This window comes from Oncorhynchus mykiss, chromosome 28, assembly GCF_057628025.1.
Source record: "Oncorhynchus mykiss isolate SJ-2025 chromosome 28, ASM5762802v1, whole genome shotgun sequence".
NCBI lineage: Eukaryota > Metazoa > Chordata > Actinopteri > Salmoniformes > Salmonidae > Oncorhynchus > Oncorhynchus mykiss.
In genome coordinates this window covers 42,587,650-42,615,392 of record NC_143049.1, presented here as the reverse complement: position 1 = coordinate 42,615,392, position 27,743 = coordinate 42,587,650, and the positions used below count along the sequence as shown (strand labels likewise).

Genomic DNA, 27,743 nt, shown 5'->3' with positions numbered 1-27,743 from the left:
TCAGTCACTGGGTTTGTTATAGTCAAGGCAGTAGTGCTCAGTCACTGGGTTTGTTATATAGTCACAACAGTAGTGCTCAGTCACTGGGGTTGTTATATAGTCACTGCAGTAGTGCTCAGTCACTGGGTTTGTTATATAGTCACAGCAGTAGTGCTCAGTCACTGGGGTTTGTTATATAGTCACAGCAGTAGTGCTCAGTCACTGGGTTTGTTATATAGTCACAGCAGTAGTGCTCAGTCACTGTTATATAGTCACGGCAGTAGTGCTCAGTCACTGGGTTTGTTATATAGTCACTGCAGTAGTGCTCAGTCACTGTTATATAGTCACTGCAGTAATGCTCAGTCACTGTTATATAGTCACGGCAGCAGTGCTCAGTCACTGTTATATAGTCACGGCAGTAGTGCTCAGTCACTGGGTTTGTTATATAGTCACTGCAGTAGTGCTCAGTCACTGTTATATAGTCACGGCAGTAGTGCTCAGTCACTGTTATATAGTCACAGCAGTAGTGCTCAGTCACTGGGGTTTGTTATATAGTCACAGTATTGTACTTACAGAGTAAGAGGTCAACTGTTGGCACCGCTCAGACCAGCCAAACCCTCGGCCCTACAAACAACCCACGTTCTTACGTTGACTAAACAGAACAATGCATTGGGTAGAGTCAATTTATATATGTCTTCTGCATGTTTTTATAGTATCAAAAAAGAGTTTAGAAAATGCCAGCAAATGTATGTACACATTTTAGAGGGAGGGGTGGGGGAGAGAACAAAAGTTTGAATGCAGGGCACGTCTGAAAGGCAGCAGAACAGACCAGTTACCTGTCCTGGAAGACAGAGGGAGCAGAACAGAAATTCACTAATGCAACATTTTTGCAGTGAGACATTTTTTCTTTTGGAACATTTTTGGGATTGTTTAAAAAAAAATTATAATATATACTTGCTTTGCTTACCGCTTGTCTAAGCTTGAGTGTGAGGGAGGAATTAACTCTCATTATATAAACAGTAAAAGCACACGAAGGCCGTGTTGACACAGGCAGCCCAAATCCAATATTTTGTCCACTAATTGGCCTTTGAACCAATCACACCAGATCTTGATTCAATGCTGATCCAAAATTGGTCAAAATACCAGTTGGTGAGACGAAACGATAATCTGACAAAATGGGCTGCATGTGTAAAACGCAGTCTTATTAGTTACCTTAGTTCAGGTTGAGCCCCTCCCCAAATGGCACCCTATTCACTATATAGTGCCCTACTTTAGACCAGAGCCATAGGGAGCCCAGTGCACTATAACTGGAATAGGGTAAGACATTTGGGCCGCAGACAGTCAGATTACATCAGTTGAGTTTGACAGAGATGCCAGAACCACTGCAGGTAATGAGACATGTAGATCAGAACATTAAGCCACCAACTCTACCAGTATTATGGGACAAGGAGACATCTGCCTGGTCATACAGAACAGGCAGAAAAACAAAGACTAATAATATAAACAAGAGTCGAGACTGGGTAATATTTCAAAATTGGTCCTAGAACAGAACCTTGGGGTACACCGAAACCAGACCCCAGTCAAAGACAGGCAGAACAATGAACTCACATCTAAAATAAACCACCGTACTGTTACCAGGAGATGTGTAGACCGTTGGAGAGAGAGACAGGACAACAACATTCAGGCAGTCAGAAAAAATCATTTTGACAGTCAAAGGAGAGCGAGAGTAGAGAGAGAAGTGAGGGCCCTGCATTTAGTTTTTAAAAAAGTTTTTTTTTCCCCCAAGTTTCCATTGTGCCATAACGGTCAAAACAAAGAATATAGGTACATGATTTTTTTAAAGTTGAGTTCATATTTAGTCACATCTATTACCGACCCAACTTACCAACACAGTAGGTTTCACTTTAGTTTATTGCAAAACACAGGCATATTATTTAAAAATGGAGCTGATATCACATGGTAGACGACTAGAGATAATAACAGGAGCGCTAACCACATAGCATGACAGAAGAATAGAAATCACCATATTACCTCACTTAAAAACAAAACCGTTAATTTACAAGAAAATCAACAAACAAAAAAGAGATAAATAGGACGGTGGTTTGTGTCGTGTCTCCGGAGTGACTTCGTGGTCATCACATCTATTGTGAAACATTTTTTTTTTTTTTAAACCAACCAACCAACCAAGAGGGGGGGATATTAAGATCTTCATCAAGACGTCATCTGCACCATCCAACACATTTAACAAAAAAAGGGCTTTTTTTGTTTGTTTTTTTTTCGACAAGGTAGCATGAACTTTTTGTCCACTTCACATTACTGGCCCTGTGCAGAATACATAGAACATACAGGCCATGTTAACAGCAGAACACAGAGCTTCTCTCTCCAGATACCTATGTATACACACACATATTTGTATAGACAGTATCAGTCACAAGTTAGGACGCACCTACTCATTATTTTTTTTATTATTTTCTACATTGTAGAATAATAGTGAAGACATAAAAACTATGAAACAACACATGGAATCATGTAGTAAAAATGTTTTTTTTTTTTAAGTGTTAAAATCAAAATATAGTTTATATTTCAGATTCTTCAAAGTAGCCACCCTTTGCCTTTACAGTGTTGCACACTCCTGGCATTCTCTCAACCAGCTTCATAAGGTAGTCACCTGGAATGCATTTCAATTAACAGGTGTGCCTTGTTCAAAGTTAATTTGTGGAATTTCTTTATGCGTTTGTTGTGTTGTGACAAATTAGGGGTGGTATACAGAAGATGGTCTTTTACCAAATAGGGCTAAGTCCATATTATGGCAAAAACAGCTCAAATAAGAAAACAAAGTCAATTTCAAGTGTAGTCGCAAAAACCATCAAGTGCTATGATGAAACAGGCTCTCATGAGGACCTGCCACAGGAAAGGAAGACCCAGAGTTACCTCTGCTGCAGAGGATAAGTTCATAAGAGTTACCAACCTCAGGAATTGCAGCCCAAATAAATGCTTCACAGAGTTCAAGTAACAGACACATCTCAACATCAACTGTTCAGAGGAGACTGCGTGAACCAGGCCTTCATGGTGGAATTGCTGCAAAGAAACCACTACTAAAGGACACCAATATGAAGACCGAACTTGCTTGGGCCAAGAAACATGAGCAATGGACATTAGGCCAGTGGAAATCTGTCCTTTTGATCTGATGAGTCCACATTTTTGGTTCCAACCGCCGTTTACAGATTCTCCGCATGTGTGGTTCCCACCGTGAAGCATGGAGGAGGAGGTGGTGTGATGGTGCTTTGCTGGTGACACGGTCTGTAATTTATTTAGAATTCAAGGCACACTTAACCAGCATGGCTACCACATCATTCTGCAGTGATACACCATCCCATCTGGTTTGCGCTTAGTGGGACTATCATTTGTTTTTCAACAGGACAATGACCCAACACACCTCCAGGCTGTGTAAGGGCTATTTGACCAAGGAGGAGAGTGATGGAGTGCTGCATCAGATGACCAGGCCTCCATAATCACCTGACCTCAACCCAAATTGAGATGGTTTGGGATGAGCTGGAGCGCAGAGTGAAGGAAAAGCAGCCCAAAAAATGCTCAGCATATGTGGGAACTTCTTCAAGACTGTTGGAAAAGCATTCCGGGTGAAGCTGATTGAGAGAATGCCAAGAATGTGCAAAGCTGTCATAAAAGGCAATGGGTGACTAATTTAAAGAATCTCAAATATATTTTATGGTTACTACAATGATTACATAATGTGTTATTTCATAGTTGAAGTCTTCACTATTATTCTACAATGTAGAAAATGGTTTAAAATGGTTTTTTTAAATTAAAACAACCCTGTGTGAATGAGTAGGTGCATCAAAACATTTGACTGGACTGTGTATATGTATATGTATATATAATATTAACCCTGTTTAAAGGAGGTAAGAGTAGCATTAGTTTCTTCTGGGCTACACCGACGACTCCTGTTTCCTAGAACACCTAGGAAGAAGGAAGCGGGTCACAGACAGAGATGGACGCTTTATAAAACACAGTAGGAGAAATCAGCGTTCATAGTCACAGCACAAGCATAAAAAATAGCTCGGACAAAATGGACAATACAGTAAAACAGAAACCGATAGTTGAGACGTCGAACGAGGGGGGTGAGAGGGGAGGGAACCAGGGCAAGGGGGGGGTACAGGTGGACGGTATTGGTCTTATTGGTGGTGTACCTGAGGTGCTTGCGGCTGGGCTCCCATGGCCTGTGGGCTTCCCTGTCCGTAGTAAGCAGCCTGCTGACGGTAGTACTCTGCCCAGGCAGCACTGTAGTCCGGCTGACCGCCTGGCTGACCTGCTGGCTGACCGCCTGGCTGACCGCCTGCTGCTGATGCCTGGGGGGCAGCTTGACCTGGGTGAGGTGGTAACAGCATTAACACTAATTTCAATATGATTTAAGGGGACAAATGACAAGGTTAATGTTGCCTAAGCAACAAGGTCATCGTCAATAAGGATTAAAAACAGCAACAACAAGAAGTGACTAATAGTCAAATGTCAAAACTTTGGGATTATAATCTGTACCCAAGGCAACCAAGGCTACTGCAGGGACACCGCTACCGGTGGACCACGCTACCGGTGGACCACGCTACCGGAGGACCACGCTACCGGTGGACACCGCTACCGGTGGACACCGCTACCGGTGGGACCACGCTACCGGTGGGACCACGCTACCGGTGGGACCACGCTACCGGTGGGACCACGCTACCGGTGGGACCACGCTACCGGTGGGACCACGCTACCGGTGGGACACCGCTACCGGAGGACCACGCTACCGGTGGACACCGCTACCGGTGGGACCACGCTACTGGTGGACCACGCTACTGGAGGACCACGCTACTGGAGGACCACGCCACTGGTGGACCACGCCACTGGAGGACCACGCCACTGGAGGACCACGCTACTGGTGGGACCAAGCTACTGGTGGACCACGCTACTGGTGGACCACGCTACTGGTGGGACCACGCTACTGGAGGACCACGCTACTGGAGGACCACGCTACTGGTGGACCACGCTACTGGAGGACCACGCTACTGGTGGACCACGCTACTGGAGGACCACGCTACTGGAGGACCACGCTACTGGAGGACCACGCTACTGGTGGGACCACGCTACTGGAGGACCACGCTACTGGAGGACCACGCTACTGGAGGACCACGCTACTGGAGGACCACGCTACTGGTGGGACCACGCTACTGGTGGACCACGCTACTGGTGGGACCACGCTACTGGGGGACCACGCTACTGGTGGGACCACGCTACTGGGGGACCACGCTACTGGAGGACCACGCTACTGGAGGAGAGGTGTGTGAAACACTGAACAATAAAATATATAAAAACGTGTAAAACGTGCAACATGTAAAGTGTTGGTCCCATGTTTAATGGTCCCATGTTTAATAAATAAAACTACATTATCCATAAGCAGAAAAAGTGAATCTCTCTCAAATTTGTTTATATCCCTGTTAGTTAACTTTTCTCCTTTGCCCAGATAATCCATCCACCTGACAGATGTGGCATATCCACAAACTGACTTAAACAGCATGATCAGGGTGCCTCCCGGGTGGCGCAGTGGTCTAGGGCATCGCAGTGCCACCAGAGACTCTGGGTTCGCGCCCAGGCTCTGTCGTAGCCGGGAGGTCCGTGGGGCGCCGCGCCTAGCCCGTCGTCCGGGTTAGGGAGGGTTTGGCCGGATATTCTTGTCTCATTGAGCACCAGCGACTCCTGTGGCGGGCCGGGCGCAGTGCACGCAAGGTAGCCAGGTGCACAGGGTTTCCTCCGACACATTGGTACGGCTGGCTTCCGGGTTGGATGCGCGCTGTGTTAAGAAGCAGTACGGCTTGGTTGGGTTGTGTATCGGAGGACGCATGACTTTCAACCTTCGTCTCTCCCGAGCCCGTACGGAAGTTGTAGCAATGAGACAACAATTGGATACCACGAAATTGGGGAGAAAAAGGGGTAAAATAAATAAATATAAACAGCACAATCATTACACAGGTGCACCTTGTGCTGGGGACAATAAAAGGTCACTAAAATGTGCAGTTTTCAAACACAATGGCTCTTAGTGCAATTGGCATGCTGACTGTCCAGGTTGCCAGAGAATCAACACTCCCACAAGAGGAGTGGGACAACATTTCCACAGGCCTGATCAACTCTAGGAGATGTGTCGCGCTGCATGAGGTGGTCACACCAGATACTGACTGATTTTCTGATACGAGTCCCTACCTTATTTTAAATATATTTTTTTAAGGCATCTGTGACCAACGGAGGCATATCTGAACTCCGTCATGTGAAATCCATAGATTAGTGAATCATTTATTGATTTTAATTTAACGCTTTCCCTACGTGAACTGTAACTCTATCATTTTTTTAATTGTTACGTTTATATTTTCTTGCGAGTGTGAGAAGGGGAACGAACCCTCCACTGGTTCTTTGGGTGGCGGGACAGAAACCCTCTGAATTTGCTCTGGGGCAGCTGTGGAGGCAGACCCTCTACTACAGAGAGAGCTGGGAGGGGGCACAGCTGCCCACAACATGACCAATGACAGCTGGCCTTACTAAACGATTATAAACATAAGTTTCAACTGATATTTTGTCGTTTCTCACCTTGTTTCTTATAGTACTCTTCCCAGGCCTTGGTGTAGTCCTGTGGTTGCTGACCTGAAATTACAACAAAAACACTGGTTCATTGACCCACAGAAATCGGTATGGGCCCTAACGAATCCATACGGCTGGTTGTCTCCTCTTGAAATAAAACTCTTCTGCATTCCCAGTATAACCCCGGACCTGTCTGTGGAAAGCAAGACTGATGGGTAGACGAAACAGCAGTCTAAACAGCTATAAACATAACAGTGAGTGGACCACAACCATAGCTGATCGTCACGGCTCTCATCACGCCACATTCAGGTGGAAAACGGACTGACGACTTTCAAAGCACAGCGGCTGTAGACACGGATCCCTGGTTAGTCCTGCTAGAAAGATCAAACTCAAGCTGCAAAACATTGATTTATGTTAATGCTACGGGTGACAACTGGCTAAATACTTATCGTTTTAATTCACCGGGTTTTTCTTTAAAGCGACAAGGGAAAAAAATAAAACATACAACTCCACAATGCGGATGGACTTCAGATGGACTTCCTTGACGAGAGAGAGAGAAATGTTATCATGTACGCTGCTGCTGGTCTTGCGTGGTACGTGGGAGCCTTGTTCTCGGGCCTCGTCAAACCGGCACGAGGCTACAGTTACAGAGTCTACGTGTGGCAAGTTATTAGGAGATATCTAGTCAATGGAAGACGGCATTAAAATGACAGAACTAAAAGTTAAACGAGAAGGACAGGCGACACCACCAAGAGGCAACAGGTAATTATTAACTGTAGTCTCGATTAGCCTCGCTGGCTAGCTCTCTCGGTTTGATGCTGTCAAGATGGGTGCTACGTAGTCAGATGACAACTAACTTCCAACACCCACGTGTGTGCGACCACATTTGAAAAAAAAAAAAAAGGAATGAATGTCTGGGAACAAGTGCGATTGCGTGTTCGATGACGCCTTCTCAGTATGAACGTATGGTATGGGGCGGCAGGGTAGCCTAGTGGTTAGAGCGTTGGACTAGTAACCGAAAGGTTTCCAAGTTCAAATGCCCCTGCCCCAGTTAGAACCCCGAGATACCAGTTAGAACCCCACTGTTCCTAGGCCGTAATTGAAAATAAGAATTTGTTCTTAACTGACTGACAAATAAAGGTCCAAATTAATTTAACGAGTGGTATGTTGATATATGTTGCTAACAGCATACCTTTCAACTCAATATTACAGTATGATTCGTACACAGTATATCGTTTTAGTAAGTCGTAGGCCAGACAGATGAGAGACACGGACACTCCTCGAGGTTCAAAAGGAGACAAAATGGAGGTTGGTCCCTCCCCATTTGGTTCCTAGTGAACACAGTCCAGCAGAAAACCACAGGCTGAGGTTGAGATTGGAGGAGGTGGTAGCTTACCTTGCCCATTGGCCTGTGGGTTGCCGGGGGCTCCGCCGGTGGGCGTCATGGGGGCCTGGGGTTGCTGCTGGTACTGGGAGTAATACGCTGCCCAGGCCGCCGCGTTGGCATCAGCTGCAGCTTTACCTACAAACAAAACAAACATGAGATACATCCCGGGTTGCTTTACCTACAAACAAGACAAACATGAGATACATCCCGGGTTGCTTTACCTACAAACAAGACAAACATGAGATACATCCCGGGTTGCTTTACCTACAAACAAGACAAACATGAGATACATCCCGGGTTGCTTTACCTACAAACAAGACAAACATGAGATACATCCCGGGTTGCTTTACCTACAAACAAGACAAACATGAGATACATCCCGGGTTGCTTTACCTACAAACAAGACAAACATGAGATACATCCCGGGTTGCTTTACCTACAAACAAGACAAACATGAGATACATCCCGGGTTGCTTTACCTACAAACAAGACAAACATGAGATACATCCCGGGTTGCTTTACCTACAAACAAGACAAACATGAGATACATCCCGGGTTGCTTTACCTACAAACAAGACAAACATGAGATACATCCCGGGTTGCTTTACCTACAAACAAGACAAACATGAGATACATCCCGGGTTGCTTTACCTACAAACAAGACAAACATGAGATACATCCCGGGTTGCTTTACCTACAAACAGATACATCCCGGGTTGCTTTACCTACAACCGGGTTAAACCTGCTTTATCTTATGGTCTTGCAACACAGAAAAGGGGGCAAATCAACAGGAGCTTAGGGCTAACACACACTAGCAACTAGCAACTAGGCAAAAAGGACCATTTGTTTAACATCTATTTTGACCAGTACATGTATTCGCACAGCAGAACTGCTCAAAACCGGCACCATCATAACAGATAACATAACAATCTCACCAGGGTCTGGTTGTCCTTGCTGCCAATGGGGGAAGCCGTTGCCCCAACCCTGAGGCTGGTAGGGAGCCGGAGGACCACTAAGAGAAGAAGACGAGAACCATTACAACACCATACAAGCCTGTGTCAGACTCGTTTAGATTATTATTTTTTTATTTTTTAAATATTGCTTTCCCTCTGATTTTATCGTTAATGAATCATGTGCAAATTATCTCAAAGGAACGTCAGATCAACCGAGATATGTAGAGGGAGAAAGGCAAGCCACTGGCAGAAGTGCTCTTACTGTGGTCCAGGGGGTCCCTGGTTGTAGGGGCCGGGGTTGTAGGGGCCCATTTGAGCAGGGGGTCCAGGTGGGCCGGGGGGCCCGTGGGGAGAGGGACCTCCGTGGGGGCCTGGTGGGCCGTGAGGACCACCCATTGGACTGACTGGACCCTGGAGAGGCGGACAGGACAGGCGTGTCAACGAACTAGACAGATACCAGTTAGAACCCCCGAGAACTAGACAGTTAGAGGCTTAGTGCTCACTGCTTACAAACCAGCCACTTCTACTAGTTAAACTAGGCTTAGTGCTCACTGCCCAGCCACTTCTACTAGTTAAACTAGGCTTAGTGCTTACTGACCAGCCACTTCTACTAGTTAAACTAGGCTCAGTGCTCAATGCTCACTGCCCAGCCACTTCTACTAATTAAACTAGGCTTAGTGCTCACTGCCCAGCCACTTCTACTAGTTAAATTAGGCTTAGTGCTCACTGCCCAGCCACTTCTACTAGTTAAACTAGGCTCAGTGCTCAATGCTCACTGCCCAGCCACTTCTACTAATTAAACTAGGCTTAGTGCTCACTGCCCAGCCACTTCTACCAGTTAAACTAGGATTAGTGCTCACTGCCCAGCCACTTCTACTAGTTAAATTAGGCTTAGTGCTCACTGCCCAGCCACTTCTACTAGTTAAACTAGGCTTAGTGCTCACTGCCCAGCCACTTCTACTAGTTAAACTAGGCTTAGTGCTTACTGACCAGCCACTTCTACTAGTTAAACTAGGCTTCTACACCAGCGTCCGGTGACTGAGCTTCACATTGATATGTAGGATATCTACTACAGACACACGGACACTGAAAACCACTCACCCCGATCTTCTCCTCGACCAGCTGCCGTGCGTAGTCTATCTGTTGATGAGATCCTCGGACGGTGAACATCTTAATGTTGGGGTCGGAGTTGGGGGGAGGATTTCTCTGGAGCTCAATACGCGCCCCAGACTGCTGACTGATGCCCTTGATGGTCTCTCCTCCTGGTGCGGGACAGAGGACAGAAGAGGTTCGGACTCTACTATAAAACACGGTCCTACGACAGACAAATTATCAGGACAACATGGAAACGTAATAAAAACCTGAATGTTTTCTAGGGGGACGTAGTTTCAGTTCCTATTATTTAAGAACGGAGGATTATTTATTTTTTTTATCTGGAAAAAATCCCATTCCAGAAGGAGATGGAGACCTAGACATGGGATGGGTGTGAGAAGGGGAACGAACCCTCCACTGGTTCTTTGGGTGGCGGGACAGAAACCCTCTGCTTTGCTCTGGGGCAGCTGTGGAGGCAGACCCTCTACTACAGAGAGAGCTGGGAGGGGGCACAGCTGCCCACAATTAACTATATTAGTCACAATATTCTCACTGAAGCAGGCGTGTGGAAAAAGAAATTAAACTAGCAAACCATCTTTCCTCTAAGTTGGTCAAATTCAGTATGAAACGTGTATCGCCGGTCCTCACAAGCATCTAACGGACTCAGCTGCATCAGCTTTTCAGTATGAAACGTGTATCGCCGGTCCTCACAAGCATCTAACGGACTCGGCTGCATCAGCTTTTGGCTGCGTTGTACTACTTCAGTTAAGGACTAAGTTCAGTGACTACAACCCTGGTACGAGGCCTGTGTAGTACAGTGTTTTAGCTGTGTGTGTGTGTGTGTGTGTATGAAAGTATCATATGTTTTGTTAAGTCTTCCAACCTTTAAAAACAGGAAGGTAAAACAGGAAGAAGGTATAACAGGAAGAAGGTAAAACAGGAAGAAGGTAAAACAGGAAGAAGGTAAAACAGGAAGAAGGTATAACAGGAAGAAGGTATAACAGGAAGAAGGTATAACAGGAAGAAGGTAAAACAGGAAGAAGGTAAAACAGAAAGAAGGTATAACAGGAAGAAGGTATAACAGGAAGAAGGTATAACAGGAAGAAGGTATAACAGGAAGAAGGTATAACAGGAAGAAGGTATAACAGGAAGAAGGTATAACAGGAAGAAGGTATAACAGGAAGAAGGTATAACAGGAAGAAGGTATAACAGGAAGAAGGTATAACAGGAAGAAGGTATACCAGGAAGAAGGTATAACATGAAGAAGGTATAACATGAAGAAGGTATAAAGCCCATAGGTGTCTCTAGCTCAAGCTAAGTTCATCTACCTTTGCCAATGATGAGTCCAGTCTTCATGGTAGGGACGGTGAAGGTGAACTCCTGCAATCCTCCTGGAGGACCCATGTTCCAGTTCCCCCCCCCGTTACCCCCCCTGCCTCTCCCCCTGCCCCCTCCGTTAGGACCGCCCGGCCCCCCCTGCTGGACACTCCTCAGAAGGTCAGTGATGATCTCTGCTGCATGCTGGGACTGGTCTGGAGGACCTATGATCTGGGCTATCCTCTCCGGGGTAGTGCCGTCATCTGGAGAAGTGGAGGAAGGGAGAGAAGAGAGAAAAGGGAGATTAAGAGATGTCATGATTTCCCTCAGCAGCACCAGCCCCCCCCCCTCAGCCGTAAAGAGTTTAGTTTCTGGTGCTTTCCATTGTCAGACTAAGGACAGGCTCTCTCTCCTGGTGAGCTGCACTGTCAGTAAAGTCTCCCTCTAGTGAGACACTTCACTGTACATTGAAACTGGGTCCGACTAAATCACCGGTTTGTCTTCATGAAAGCAGCAGAACTTGTGATGGGTTGCCAGTGCAATATAACACCCAGGTGGTTTGACCATGGTAGAGGTCAGGCCAAAGGACACGGACGCAAACTGGTGAGGGTCAAAAAAAAGATTGAGTTGTCGCACGGCAACACACTGACAATCTTGTAAACTGCACAGAAATGTGCTTATTTTCACAGTGTGGTTGTCAATACTAACGACAAAATACCAAGCCAAGCTAACAATACCAAGTAGCATTCTGATCCCACAGTGCAGCTGAGTAGGCTGCGTTGGACTGTAAAACCTACAGGACAGTAGATCTCCAGGAAGAGGGTTGGACTGTAAAATCTACAGGACGGTAGATCTCCAGGAAGAGGGTTGGACTGTAAAATCTACAGGACGGTAGATCTCCAGGAACAGGGTTGGACTGTAAAACCTACAGGACAGTAGATCTCCAGGAACAGGGTTGGACTGTAAAACCTACAGGACAGTAGATCTCCAGGAACAGGGTTGGACTGAAAACCTACAGGACAGTAGATCTCCAGGAACAGGGTTGGACTGAACCTACAGGACGGTAGATCTCCAGGAACAGGGTTGGACTGAACCTACAGGACAGGACGGTAGATCTCCAGGAACAGGGTTGGACTGAAAACCTACAGGACAGTAGATCTCCAGGAACAGGGTTGGACTGAACCTACAGGACGGTAGATCTCCAGGAACAGGGTTGGACTGTAAAACCTACAGGACAGTAGATCTCCAGGAACAGGGTTGGACTGAAAACCTACAGGACAGTAGATCTCCAGGAACAGGGTTGGACTGAACCTACAGGACAGTAGATCTCCAGGAACAGGGTTGGACTGTAAAACCTACAGGACGGTAGATCTCCAGGAACAGGGTTGGACTGAACCTACAGGACAGTAGATCTCCAGGAACAGGGTTGGACTGAACCTACAGGACAGTAGATCTCCAGGAACAGGGTTGGACTGAAAACCTACAGGACAGTAGATCTCCAGGAACAGGGTTGGACTGAACCTACAGGACGGTAGATCTCCAGGAACAGGGTTGGACTGTAAAACCTACAGGACAGTAGATCTCCAGGAACAGGGTTGGACTGAAAACCTACAGGACAGTAGATCTCCAGGAACAGGGTTGGACTGAACCTACAGGACAGTAGATCTCCAGGAACAGGGTTGGACTGTAAAACCTACAGGACGGTAGATCTCCAGGAACAGGGTTGGACTGAACCTACAGGACAGTAGATCTCCAGGAACAGGGTTGGAGACCCGCGACTGAACCAACTTTACAAGCACAGACTGTCAGTCAGTGAGGTCTCACCTGGTTTGAACTGGATCCTGACTCCTGTGTCGCTCTGGATCTTCTTGATCATCTCTCCGTTTCTCCCGATCACGATTCCTACCGCAAACCTGGGGACAGGAACCTGAGGAGGGAGGACACAGGTCAGGTTAGAGGTCAACTCAAACCTGAGGAGGGAGGACACAGGCCAGGTCAGAGGTCAACTCAAACCTGGGGACAGGAACCTAAGGGAGGGAGGACACGGCTCGGTTAGAGGTCAACTCAATCCTGAGGAGGGAGGACAGGCAGGCCCAGTTTCCCGAAAAGCATCTAAAGGCTAAGTTAATTGGTTCAAACTTTGTAGGAGCATCATTAAAGCAGTTTACCAAAACCATGGTTAAAACCGCGGTTAACGCCGCCCTTAAAACCGCGATTAACGCCGCCCTTAAAACCGCGGTCAACGCCGCCCTTAAAACCGCGGTCAACGCCGCCCTTAAAACCGCGGTCAACGCCGCCCTTAAAACCGCGGTCAACGCCGCCCTTAAAACCGCGGTCAACGCCGCCCTTAAAACCGCGATTAACGCCGCCCTTAAAACCGCGATTAACGCCGCCCTTAAAACCGCGGTTAACGCCGCCCTTAAAACCGCGGTTAACGCCGCCCTTAAAACCACGGTTAACGCCGCCCTTAAAACCGCGGTCAACGCCGCCCTTAAAACCGCGGTCAACGCCGCCCTTAAAACCGCGGTTAACGCCGCCCTTAAAACCGCGGTTAACGCCGCCCTTAAAACCGCGGTTAACGCCGCCCTTAAAACCGCGGTTAACGCCGCCCTTAAAACCGCGGTCAACGCCGCCCTTAAAACCGCGGTCAACGCCGCCCTTAAAACCGCGGTCAACGCCGCCCTTAAAACCGCGGTCAACGCCGCCCTTAAAACCGCGGTCAACGCCACCCTTAAAACCGCGGTCAACGCCGCCCTTAAAAACGCGGTCAACGCCGCCCTTAAAACCGCGGTCAACGCCGCCCTTAAAACCGCGGTCAACGCCGCCCTTAAAACCGCGGTCAACGCCGCCCTTAAAACCGCGATTAACGCCGCCCTTAAAACCGCGGTCAACGCCGCCCTTAAAACCGCGGTCAACGCCGCCCTTAAAACCGCGGTCAACGCCACCCTTAAAACCGCGGTCAACTCCGCCCTTAAAACCGCGGTCAACGCCGCCCTTAAAACCGCGGTCAACGCCGCCCTTAAAACCGCGGTCAACGCCGCCCTTAAAACCGCGGTCAACGCCGCCCTTAAAACCGCGGTCAACGCCGCCCTTAAAACCGCGGTCAACGCCGCCCTTAAAACCGCGGTTAACGCCGCCCTTAAAACCGCGGTTAACGCCGCCCTTAAAACCGCGGTTAACGCCGCCCTTAAAACCGCGGTTAACTCCGCCCTTAAAGCCGCGGTTAACGCCGCCCTTAAAACCGCGGTTAACTCCGCCCTTAAAACCGCGGTTAACGCCGCCCTTAAAACCGCGGTTAACGCCGCCCTTAAAACCGCGATTAACGCCGCCCTTAAAACCGCGGTCAACGCCGCCCTTAAAACCGCGGTCAACGCCGCCCTTAAAACCGCGGTCAACGCCGCCCTTAAAACCGCGGTCAACGCCGCCCTTAAAACCGCGGTCAACGCCGCCCTTAAAACCGCGATTAACGCCGCCCTTAAAACCGCGATTAACGCCGCCCTTAAAACCGCGGTTAACGCCGCCCTTAAAACCGCGGTTAACTCCGCCCTTAAAACCGCGGTTAACTCCGCCCTTAAAACCGCGGTTAACGCCGCCCTTAAAACCACGGTTAACGCCGCCCTTAAAACCGCGGTTAACGCCGCCCTTAAAACCGCGGTTAACGCCGCCCTTAAAACCGCGGTTAACTCCGCCCTTAAAACCGCGGTTAACGCCGCCCTTAAAACCACGGTTAACGCCGCCCTTAAAACCGCGGTCAACGCCGCCCTTAAAACCGCGGTCAACGCCGCCCTTAAAACCGCGGTTAACGCCGCCCTTAAAACCGCGGTTAACGCCGCCCTTAAAACCGCGGTTAACGCCGCCCTTAAAACCGCGGTTAACGCCGCCCTTAAAACCGCGGTCAACGCCGCCCTTAAAACCGCGGTCAACGCCGCCCTTAAAACCGCGGTCAACGCCGCCCTTAAAACCGCGGTCAACGCCGCCCTTAAAACCGCGGTCAACGCCGCCCTTAAAACCGCGGTCAACGCCGCCCTTAAAAACGCGGTCAACGCCGCCCTTAAAACCGCGGTCAACGCCGCCCTTAAAACCGCGGTCAACGCCGCCCTTAAAACCGCGGTCAACGCCGCCCTTAAAACCGCGATTAACGCCGCCCTTAAAACCGCGGTCAACGCCGCCCTTAAAACCGCGGTCAACGCCGCCCTTAAAACCGCGGTCAACGCCACCCTTAAAACCGCGGTCAACTCCGCCCTTAAAACCGCGGTCAACGCCGCCCTTAAAACCGCGGTCAACGCCGCCCTTAAAACCGCGGTCAACGCCGCCCTTAAAACCGCGGTCAACGCCGCCCTTAAAACCGCGGTCAACGCCGCCCTTAAAACCGCGGTCAACGCCGCCCTTAAAACCGCGGTTAACGCCGCCCTTAAAACCGCGGTTAACGCCGCCCTTAAAACCGCGGTTAACGCCGCCCTTAAAACCGCGGTTAACTCCGCCCTTAAAACCGCGGTTAACTCCGCCCTTAAAACCGCGGTTAACGCCGCCCTTAAAACCGCGGTTAACGCCACCCTTAAAACCGCGGTTAACACCGCCCTTAAAACCGCGGTCAACGCCGCCCTTAAAACCGCGGTCAACGCCGCCCTTAAAACCGCGGTCAACGCCGCCCTTAAAACCACGGTCAACCCCGCCCTTAAAACCACGGTCAACCCCGCCCTTAAAACCGCAGTTAACGCCGCCCTTAAAAAAAACACTCGTCATCCAACTCCTGCATCAGACCACTGTAGAACCACCAAGTGCCTCGTTAGATGCTTTCAGCAGCTCCTGTCACTTCTCTACATAACAGATGGCCGATAAACACAGCTGGACCGTGGGATCCTGTCTGTGACCAGTGGCAACAGCAGAACAAAGGAGCCAATGTCTTCGCAACGAGAGGACTACAATAAAATACACAGTAAGCTATATTAACGTATAGTAAGTATATACCTATTTCAAATCATATTGAAATGCATTTCATGTCCATTCAGTTGAGTTCTATTTTGCTACTTGTCGGCTACCGTCTGTAATTAGTCTCATGACGTGTATCCTAACATGAACACAATGATGTGCCAAATCAGGGATTTAGTGCATTTTTATTGGCTCAGCATTAGAAAAAGCCGCCTCATTACCTGCAGCCATAGCTGGTAATCTCTCTTTAAGAGCTGATCCATTGTCAGTTTGGTGAAATAATTCTAATGTTAAAGGTCAGATTTGAATGGAGAAAGCTGATCTGAGAGCTCCCTTTGTTTCCATCCTATCAGTATCAACGCTACGCCTCAACGACACACTTAGTGAACCTTCTCTCAGTGTGGTGTTCTGGGAAAACACACGATACATCTTCGGCCGTTGTCGGAAAGAGGCATCGTTAGAAAATAAAAACATTGTCATCGCTGTCGGGAAACCGGGCCCTGGGTAGAAGTCAACTCCAATGCCTTCAGATAAACGTTAAAAATAAAGCCGTTACATAGTCTCCTCCCATCCCAGACGGCAGGTCCAATCAGGTTGAGTCGCAGAGTCAAAGCTCAGTATCTGCAGTGCTGCTGGTTGAGTCGCAGAGTCAAAGCTCAATATCTGCAGTGCTGCTGGTTGAGTCGCAGAGTCAAAGCTCAATATCTGCAGTGCTGCTGGTTGAGTCGCAGAGTCAACTGAATCCATTATGTGGTAGTGAAGACAAGTGTAGTGTGGGAGTTACTGTACACTTACATCTAGGCCCTCTCCTCCTCCTCCTCCTCCTCCACCGCCGCCTCCTCCTCCTCCTCCCATCCTGGAGCCATACTCTCCTCTCTGCTCCCTGAAGCCCTGCTCTCTGATCAGCTCCATCACCATGTCCTTGGCTTGCTGAGGACCAGAGACGAGACCAGTCACAGCATGACAGTACACGGGTACCTTGTTCAGGGGACAGCACTGGCAGCCCAACACACCTTCTCCTAATTAGTGGGAAAAGATTAGAATTGAGCTGCTGGTGTAAAAACCAGTCCCCTCTGCACCACTAGCACCAGCCCCCTCTGCACCACTTGCACCAGTCCCTTCTGCACCACTTGCACCAGTCCCCTCTGCACCACTAGCACCAGTCCCCTCTGCACCACTAGCACCAGTCCCCTCTGCACCACTAGCACCAGTCCCCTCTGCACCACTTGCACCAGTCCCCTCTGCACCACTTGCACCAGTCCCCTCTGCACCACTTGCACCAGTCCCCTCTGCACCACTTGCACCAGTCCCCTCTGCACCACTAGCACCAGTCCCCTCTGCACCACTAGCACCAGTCCCCTCTGCACCAGTCCCCTCTGCACCACTAGCACCAGCCCCCTCTGCACCACTTGCACCAGTCCCCTCTGCACCACTTGCACCAGTCCCCTCTGCACCACTTGCACCAGTCCCCTCTGCACCACTTGCACCAGTCCCCTCTGCACCACTTGCACCAGTCCCCTCTGCACCACTTGCACCAGTCCCCTCTGCACCACTTGCACCAGTCCCCTCTGCACTACTAGCACCAGTCCCCTCTGCACCACTAGCACCAGTCCCCTCTGCACCACTTGCACCAGCCCCCTCTGCACCACTTGCACCAGTCCCCTCTGCACCACTTGCACCAGTCCCCTCTGCACCACTTGCACCAGTCCCCTCTGCACCACTAGCACCAGTCCCCTCTGCACCAGTCCCCTCTGCACCACTAGCACCAGTCCCCTCTGCACCAGCCCCCTCTGCACCACTAGCACCAGCCCCCTCTGCACCACTAGCACCAGTCCCCTCTGCACCACTAGCACCAGCCCCCTCTGCACCAGCCCCCTCTGCACCAGCCCCCTCTGCACCACTAGCACCAGTCCCCTCTGCACCACCAGCACCAGCCCCCTCTGCACCACTTGCACCAGTCCCCTCTGCACCACTTGCACCAGTCCCCTCTGCACCACTTGCACCAGTCCCCTCTGCACCACTAGCACCAGCCCCCTCTGCACCACTAGCACCAGCCCCCTCTGCACCAGCCCCCTCTGCACCACTTGCACCAGTCCCCTCTGCACCAGCCCCCTCTGCACCACTAGCACCAGCCCCCTCTGCACCACTAGCACCAGCCCCCTCTGCACCACTTGCACCAGTCCCCTCTGCACCAGTCCCCTCTGCACCAGTCCCCTCTGCACCAGTCCCCTCTGCACCAGTCCCCTCTGCACCAGTCCCCTCTGCACCACTAGCACCAGTCCCCTCTGCACCACCAGCACCAGCCCCCTCTGCACCACTTGCACCAGTCCCCTCTGCACCACTAGCACCAGCCCCCTCTGCACCACTAGCACCAGTCCCCTCTGCACCACTAGCACCAGCCCCCTCTGCACCAGCCCCCTCTGCACCAGCCCCCTCTGCACCACTAGCACCAGTCCCCTCTGCACCACCAGCACCAGCCCCCTCTGCACCACTTGCACCAGTCCCCTCTGCACCACTTGCACCAGTCCCCTCTGCACCACTTGCACCAGTCCCCTCTGCACCACTAGCACCAGCCCCCTCTGCACCACTAGCACCAGCCCCCTCTGCACCAGCCCCCTCTGCACCACTTGCACCAGTCCCCTCTGCACCAGCCCCCTCTGCACCACTAGCACCAGCCCCCTCTGCACCACTAGCACCAGCCCCCTCTGCACCACTTGCACCAGTCCCCTCTGCACCAGTCCCCTCTGCACCAGTCCCCTCTGCACCAGTCCCCTCTGCACCAGTCCCCTCTGCACCACTAGCACCAGTCCCCTCTGCACCACTAGCACCAGTCCCCTCTGCACCACTAGCACCAGTCCCCTCTGCACCACTAGCACCAGTCCCCTCTGCACCACTAGCACCAGTCCCCTCTGCACCACTAGCACCAGTCCCCTCTGCACCACTAGCACCAGTCCCCTCTGCACCAGCCCCCTCTGCACCACTAGCACCAGTCCCCTCTGCACCACTAGCACCAGTCCCCTCTGCACCACTAGCACCAGTCCCCTCTGCACCAGCCCCCTCTGCACCACTAGCACCAGCCCCCTCTGCACCACTAGCACCAGTCCCCTCTGCACCACTAGCACCAGTCCCCTCTGCACCACTAGCACCAGTCCCCTCTGCACCACTAGCACCAGTCCCCTCTGCACCACTTGCACCAGTCCCCTCTGCACCACTTGCACCAGTCCCCTCTGCACCACTTGCACCAGTCCCCTCTGCACCACTTGCACCAGTCCCCACTGCACCACTTGCACCAGTCCCCACTGCACCACTTGCACCAGTCCCCACTGCACCACTTGCACCAGTCCCCACTGCACCACTTGCACCAGCCCCCTCTGCACCACTAGCACCAGTCCCCTCTGCACCAGTCCCCTCTGCACCACTAGCACCAGTCCCCTCTGCACCACTTGCACCAGCCCCCTCTGCACCAGCCCCCTCTGCACCACTAACCTGGACTTTAAAAGGTTCCCCAGAGATGCGTAGAGGTTTGTCCGCTCCTGTGTTCTGAGGCCCTTCCTGGATCATCACCATCTTGACCCCGGCCCTCTCCTGCAGCTGTTTGATGGTCTCTCCTCCCTTCCCGATGACCAGGCCAGCCTTGGAGGCAGGGACCAGCATCTCCTGGACAGACATACCGGGGCCACCGGCGTCGTTGTGGTGGAAAGCTGGAGAAGGACGACCCTTATCAACGATCTCCGTCAGCAGCCTCTTGGCAGCTCTGGTTGGGGACAAAGACATCTGCATGGACAGTGGGACTATGGGCCCGACTACAAAAGACACAGCCGGGTAACATCAGGGGCAAAGACAGTCAGCTACGGTGTCTGACGAGGGACACAACTATGGCAGTGGAAATATCAACTAATGTAATGTCACCACAGAGAACAGGAGGCGGGGGAACAAGGGGGCGGGAGGAACAGGGGTGCGGGGGAACAGGGTGCGAGGGAACAGGGGGCGGGGAGAACTATACGTACAATATGGAGTCTGGGGATCCAGTCAGTGTCACCGACCTATCAGGCATACCTCCACTGTCTACAACACAGAGAGATCAAGAGGACAGTTAAATTAACCCATTATGACAAAGGGGTCACGAGTCTCATGACCCGGAAACACTCTGCAACAAACAAGACAAGGTTATATGGAGAAAAGTGCCCACTAATCGGGATAATCATCTTATGTCCTATAATAGTGTATGTCTGGAGGAAACCTTACCGGGGGCGATCTGGATTTTACAGCCCGCTTCCTGTTGCATGCGGGATATCTGTTCTCCTCCTCTTCCAATAACTGGGGACAGAGAAGATTTGTCAATCAACCCCCCAATGTCCATCTGCACAGTGTGTGTGTGTGTGTGTGTGTGTGTGGGGTAAAGTTCCGCTAGCCAGCAGGCCCCTGATATTAAATTACATTAGGGGGCAGAGGTAGGTCAAAACATAAAACCAAGATTATTTCACAGAAAACAACAAAAAAAAGTGTCCCTCGAGTTGTCGTGAGTTCTGAGGAAACTGAGGAAAAGTAGCTAAGAGCCAACCGCTCTCGAGTCGTGTCATTGAGCAGAGCAGGCCCAACCGGAACCGTTGCTATGGATACTCAGACCCGAGCAGGGAGCAAATGACAGAGAAGAGCAGCTAATAGAAGGAAATTCCAGTATTTCAGGTTTCGGGCCTAACATTTGGCAGAAGCAAATCGGGCCAAGGTATGGGGCCAAAACATATCGAGCATGGGTAGGGGTAGGGCATAAAAACTCATGCAAGAGTTGGTACTTACTGAATCCAACCATTCCGTCAGGAACCTTGAACTCCTCTGACGACGATCGTGGTCCACCACCTCCCATTCCTCCACCTCCCATTCCTCCCATTCCCATCGCTGTTGAGAACGCTGCAACGAGGAAAACAGACAAATATCAGGAGGAGGACCACCGATGAAGAAACACCCTGGTTGTTGTTAAAATAACCAGAAGTGACGGGAAGTAGAACAGGAAGCTGAGCTGAAAATCGGACCCTGTCCAGAGGTGTACCAATAGGAACCCTGGACGCTATATAGTAGGGCTGGGAATGACCAGGTACCTCACAACAAGATATTAGCGTGATGCTTAGGTGCCGATGCGTTATGTAATAAAATTCCATACTGAGATATTCCATACCGAACATATTGCATAGTCATTCCCCATCCAACCTGACAGCGCATGAGAGGATCTGCAGAGAAGAATGGGAGAAAAAACTCCCCAAATACAGGGGTGCCAAGCTTGTAGCGTCATACCCAAGAAGACTCATGAAAAATGCAGGCCTTTTGGCGCAGGTACAGACTAGCACTAGCTGACGCTACCTACCATTTTTTTCCCTCCTAAATTGATACTTCGAGTCAAAGAACCAATGTAGTATTCTCACAAAATAATATTGTGATATTTAAATATCAAATATTTCCCCCCACATCACGACTATACATACAGTGCACTACTTTAGACTAAAGCCATTCACCTTACGGCCCAACGTTGACAAGTTACAAGGTACTCTCTGAAAGACCCAAGGCCCACCCAACGTTGACACGGTACTCTCTGAAAGACCCAAGGCCCACCCAACGTTGACAAGTTACAAGGTACTCTCTGAAAGACCCAAGGCCCACCCAACGTTGACAAGTTACAAGGTACTCTCTGAAAGACCCAAGGCCCACCCAACGTTGACACGGTACTCTCTGAAAGACCCAAGGCCCACCCAACGTTGACACGGTACTCTCTGAAAGACCCAAGGCCCACCCAACGTTGACAAGGTACTCTCTGAAAGACCCAAGGCCCACCCAACGTTGACACGGTACTCTCTGAAAGACCCAAGGCCCACCCAACGTTGACACGGTACTCTCTGAAAGACCCAAGGCCCACCCAACGTTGACACGGTACTCTCTGAAAGACCCAAGGCCCACCCAACGTTGACAAGGTACTCTCTGAAAGACCCAAGGCCCACCCAACATTGACACGGTACTCTCTGAAAGACCCAAGGCCCACCCAACGTTGACACGGTACTCTCTGAAAGACCCAAGGCCCACCCAACGTTGACTGCTGCCATGCAACACATTGAGAAGAATAGGAGACTAGTGGTGGAATATTCTATTCAAATTAGAGAGACGGCCATTACGTCAATCAATCATCCTTATTCAATATGCATTCATTATTGCAATAACGAAACAAGTCGGCACGAGAGCCTACCCTTCACAGACCATGCTGTTCCATATATACCCGATACCAAAATGTCTCAGCTGATTCAACCCCCACCCCAAATACATTAAGGGGCACCATAAGCCACGTCGGGTTCATCCTCGGGTCCTCTGGTGTTGTCTCCTAGATGCTAGGATAATCAGGAATACTGGGGTCTTTGTTCTGTTGCTCCAGGCTCTCTCTCTCTCAGTGACACCCACCACATCTGATCTATGCCAGCTGTAGGTTTTTACTCACTAATCATCCCTTAAAAATCAGTTGCTAGCCCAAGCTCCATTAAAAAAAAGGACCCCTCAGCTAACTCAGAAAGAGAGGGAGGTCCTAAGAACCTCACTCTATTAACTAAAAACAACCATTTGGTGCATACATATAACACAACCTTGTAATCCTGCTACCACAGGATGCATCACTAAAAACACTTAAATGGTTAGTCTAGACAGGACAACCTACACCTGTCCTTCAACAGCGAGCTAGAGATGAGGGACAACAATCGATAGTCACTTAACAGGATATTATTATTGACGATATATTCTAGCATTTTGTCGCTAGTTTGCTGCACCAGAAATTTTGGTATTTTTCCTTGATTTATATAAAATAGGAAGCCAATGTTTTCAGCCATTTTAGTTCCAAGGTCAAAGCTCGTTTTCTCCCGTGTCCCCCTGCAGCAGACACATGGTGAAGACGTCTGGAACATCGAATCGCAATACATATAGAATTGTGAGAATCGGGAATAAAATGTCATATCGCGCACCTAAGTACGGTGATAACATTGTACTGCGAGGTCCCTGGCCTAGCAGATACTCACAGTCATTGGGTGCCACCTTCTTGGTCTCTGGTTGGTCTGTAAGGAGAAGAGGAGACCGTCGTTATTGAGATGAAGACAGAGTTAAAGCCCTGTCAACGGTGTGCAGAGTTGGGGAGGGCTCATACTTCTGGAAAGAAAAATGGCCCTTTGACATCACTTCCTGTGCGACATGGTACAGACATAGTATTTTCTAAAAGCACAACTTCGTAACTACTGAATGAATAAATATATTTTTTTTTTAAGGACATATGGGTTCCCGGTTTATGACCTAGGAGACAATCCCCCTGCGAAATGCAAAGCTTTCAAGCCATAGAATTAAAACAGATCATTTCTGTAGAAACACACGGAGGCATCTCTGAATACACGACCAGGGATTTTATCCTGTAAAGGAATATAGAACTAAAACAAGTCAGGCATTTTGTGGCAAGTCTGTTAACAGCACTGAATAACAACGTTTTTTTGTTAAATTAAATGAAATCAAAGTCCGGAAATCTTTCTTAACCGGACCAAATCACCCCGTTGATCGTCACTAACCAGACTACATATCACCCCGTTGATCGTCACTAACCAGACTACATATCACCCCGTTGATCGTCACTAACCAGACTATATCACCCTGTTGATCGTCACTAACCAGACTATATCACCCTGTTGATCGTCACAAAGTGGACTATATCACCCTGTTGATCGTCACTAACCAGACTATATCACCCTGTTGATCGTCACAAAGTGGACTATATCACCCTGTTGATCGTCACTAACCAGACTATATCACCCTGTTGATCATCACTAACCAGACTATATCACCCTGTTGATCGTCACTAACCAGACTACATATCACCCTGTTGATCGTCACTAACCAGACTATATCACCCTGTTGATCGTCACTAACCAGACTATATCACCCTGTTGATCGTCACAAAGTGGACTATATCACCCTGTTGATCGTCACTAACCAGACTATATCACCCTGTTGATCGTCACAAAGTGGACTATATCACCCTGTTGATCGTCACTAACCAGACTATATCACCCTGTTGATCGTCCCTAACCAGACTATATCACCCTGTTGATCGCCCCTAACCAGACTATATCACCCTGTTGATCGTCACTAACCAGACTATATCACCCTGTTGATCATCACTAACCAGACTATATCACCCTGTTGATCGTCACTAACCAGACTATATCACCCTGTTGATCGTCACTAACCAGACTATATCACCCTGTTGATCGTCACTAACCAGACTATATCACCCTGTTGATCGTCACTAACCAGACTATATCACCCTGTTGATCGTCACAAAGTGGACTATATCACCCTGTTGATCGTCACTAACCAGACTATATCACCCTGTTGATCATCACTAACCAGACTATATCACCCTGTTGATCGTCACAAAGTGGACTATATCACCCTGTTGATCGTCACTAACCAGACTATATCACCCTGTTGATCGTCACTAACCAGACTATATCACCCTGTTGATCGTCACAAAGTGGACTATATCACCCTGTTGATCGTCACTAACCAGACTATATCACCCTGTTGATCGTCCCTAACCAGACTATACCACCCTGTTGATCGCCCCTAACCAGACTATATCACCCTGTTGATCGTCACTAAGTGGACTATATCACCCTGTGTATCAGTATATATTCCACGTCCTACTATACACAACGCCTATTCTATATAAATACAGAACCACGAGGTTGATGCGGTCTGGCCAACACTTCACCGGGGGGGGGGGGGGGCAAACTACCTGCCCTCCCAGACACCTGCAGCACCCGATCTCACATGAAGGCCAAAAAGATCATCAAGGACAACAACCACCCGAGCCACTGCCTGTTCACCCCGCTACCATCCAGAAGTTGAGGTCAGTACAGGTGCATCAAAGCTGGGAGAGAGTGAAAAACACTTTCTATCTCAAGGCCATCAGACTGTTAAGTGGCCATCACCCGGTTACTCAACTCTGCACCGTATAGGCTGCTGCCCACTATACACAGACATGGATTTGTGTATTGGTGTGATTTGTTAGATATTACTGCACCGTTTGAGCTAGGAACACAAGCATTTCGCTTCGCCCACAATAACTGCTAAATATGGGAATGTGACCAATAGAATGATTTGATTTCTCCTTTAAAATATGAACTATGCATATTTCTGAGACAATCCATGTCTATCAGTATATTAGTGGTTTGGTTACTTGTCACATTTCATGATCCTGTCATGTTCGCAGAGACCCTTGTGCGTGTGTGAAGACATGCATACATTGTGTATGTCTTTCAGGAATAGTGTTCTCATCACACATATGGAAAAAGGCATAACTAACATGTTTTCTTAAACAAAATATTCCCTCTGTAGCAAAATACCCCAAAACAGCAATACGTACTGAACCATGTGTTGGGTTTATTTTAACACAAGTACGGTCTTGATAATAGAGTAGACAAAAGCACAATCAGACAGGCAAAATAATGGATCAATACAGAAATGGAGGTATGAAATGGGGGGGGTAGCCTACCGTACTCACCGGCATCTTCAAGGGGTCGCTTCTGGCCTCCATAGCCAAACTCACTGCCTGAGGGCGCCGCGGGGGGTACGCCGTCCCCCCCAATCTTTGCCGCAATCTGTAACACACAAAACACTCAGTTCCAGCGGAATCATAACGTTGAACTAGGCTCCTCGACAAACACCACAACTTCTTTCGTTAACTATTTTCTCAATGCGTTTTCAATTTGGTTAGCTAAAACTGACATATACTGCATAAACTAACTCGGCAGAGTTAAGAGGGCATGTGGGGTGGGGGGGTGCGTTTTCTGATTCATGATACAATCACACTCCACAGAATTACACAGCATTGTCAATAACAATACAATTAGGGAACTTTGATAAGGGCATATGGTTATCGTAGATAGCTAACTTAGTTTAGAGTTTTGTTAGATTTACAGCCGCCTTAGAGAAAATGATATCAACATTGTACAGTAGGTAAGTTAGTGGATCAATTCACAGACGAACGTCATCACATTGAAACAGATAGCTAAATTAGCGTAGCAATACCTGGTTAATTAGCTAGACTTAACTACATTTATTTAGCTTTATTCAACAGGCATCTTCCCGAAGGCCGCAAAATCGTCTCGTTGGCAAGTTGGAGGTTTAAGGCCTAAAGTTGATTTGCTTTTGACGAGTTTTCAATTTCAACGCGCTTCAACAAAACCATATTAAATGATTTATCTTTACCTGTCTAGCTCGCTGAAGTGCGTCTTTAAAAGCGTCGTTCATTCCTGCGCCATTTCCCGACGGCGGAGCCACGTTTGAATAGTCGGCCATATCTGTTGCAAATGGACAAATCCGGAGAGAGAGAGAAAATGGCCGTTCTCATCGGAAATGATCCTGACGACACAGATAGAACAAGGATACAGGTTTTTCACCGGATGTATAAAAGTGAAGCATCCGCTATGGCGTTTCCACAGCCAAATATGGTAGTGAGAGGAAGCCCACTGCCCGGCTGTGGCAGAAGATAGAACGAGATTGATTTTGTCCGATATTCTGCACATTTTCTCATCGATTAAACATTTGATTTCAATACAGCACTCTGTTCTCAAAACTACAATATGTTATGAACAGAATGTATTACATTTTGTAGACTTTACCCTTTGCAAAGTTTTTAAAAAATCTCGTTGTTCAGAAGGAGTGCAAAGGCGAATTGAGTTAATGCACATGCGCACTGCACAGAGGAGGTGTTACCTAACGGAAATATGCAGATCAATGCTAGAACGCGCCAATAGGATCTCGCTAACATATGCTTGGCTCTGCCCACCCACTTGCTTGTTCTGCCCATTCTGACTTATTTGTTCCTGGTTGGAAACGACTGTGGCTGTGGTCTTGGTTGAGTAATATTTGCTGTCGCTGTGCGTGCTGCGACACAGCAGAAAAGGCCACACAAATCTCGCGAAATGGCTCTGTCATGCGTCCATCAAAGAAGAAGGCGGAATTATTCTGCTTGCTGCTACTATGATATCACAGTAGAACATCTTTGACGATATCATGGCGGTCCGCAAACAAACGTTAAAAGTGCATGCCGCCACCTACTGTTTTGGAATGTACGATTAAATCATGATTCGAAACAACAATATGAATAAAATAAATCCCTACTAACTTCTACCACACCCTCTCCCCCCAAAACGCTACCCCCAATATATTTTGTTGTCTCCACAATAACCTTCAACCTGACATTTCTGCTTTCCACAACCCAAAGTCATATTGATAACCTTGCCAATAAACGCTATGAAGTCAATTTATCAACTTCATTATCAAAGTTTCCTTTGCACTTCACGTTCTTGAGCTTGAAGATTTCTGAACAGGCCTCGAAAACCATACCAGGGCCAGAAAAAACACCAGCCCGACAGTAGGTCCACTTA

At 48.9% G+C, this 27,743-nt stretch overlaps 1 protein-coding gene across 6 annotated transcripts; it reads right to left on the bottom strand.

The window, feature by feature from the left end:
• Positions 1-1,872: 1,872 nt before the first annotated feature.
• Positions 1,873-26,740, bottom strand: LOC110509156 (far upstream element-binding protein 1). 6 transcript variants are annotated; one of them, XM_090226034.1, is made up of 17 exons: positions 26,563-26,740; positions 25,856-25,952; positions 23,325-23,360; positions 21,079-21,189; positions 20,527-20,598; positions 20,289-20,346; positions 19,768-20,035; positions 17,077-17,211; positions 13,177-13,279; positions 11,364-11,615; positions 10,045-10,205; positions 9,206-9,354; positions 8,926-9,002; positions 8,000-8,125; positions 6,613-6,666; positions 4,188-4,363; positions 1,873-2,301 (listed from the first exon to the last, which is right to left on the bottom strand). In XM_090226034.1, exons 1-17 carry the CDS (start codon positions 26,650-26,652, stop codon positions 2,293-2,295), a joined length of 1,974 nt encoding a protein of 657 aa, XP_090082160.1. In that variant the 5' UTR covers positions 26,653-26,740; the 3' UTR covers positions 1,873-2,292. The 6 variants fall into 6 exon arrangements, with proteins under 6 accessions (XP_090082160.1, XP_090082158.1, XP_090082157.1 ...); XM_090226032.1 differs by having other exon boundaries at positions 1,873-3,957; positions 25,847-25,952; positions 26,563-26,724; XM_090226031.1 differs by having other exon boundaries at positions 25,847-25,952; positions 26,563-26,724.
• Between the last annotated feature and the right edge of the window lie 1,003 nt (positions 26,741-27,743).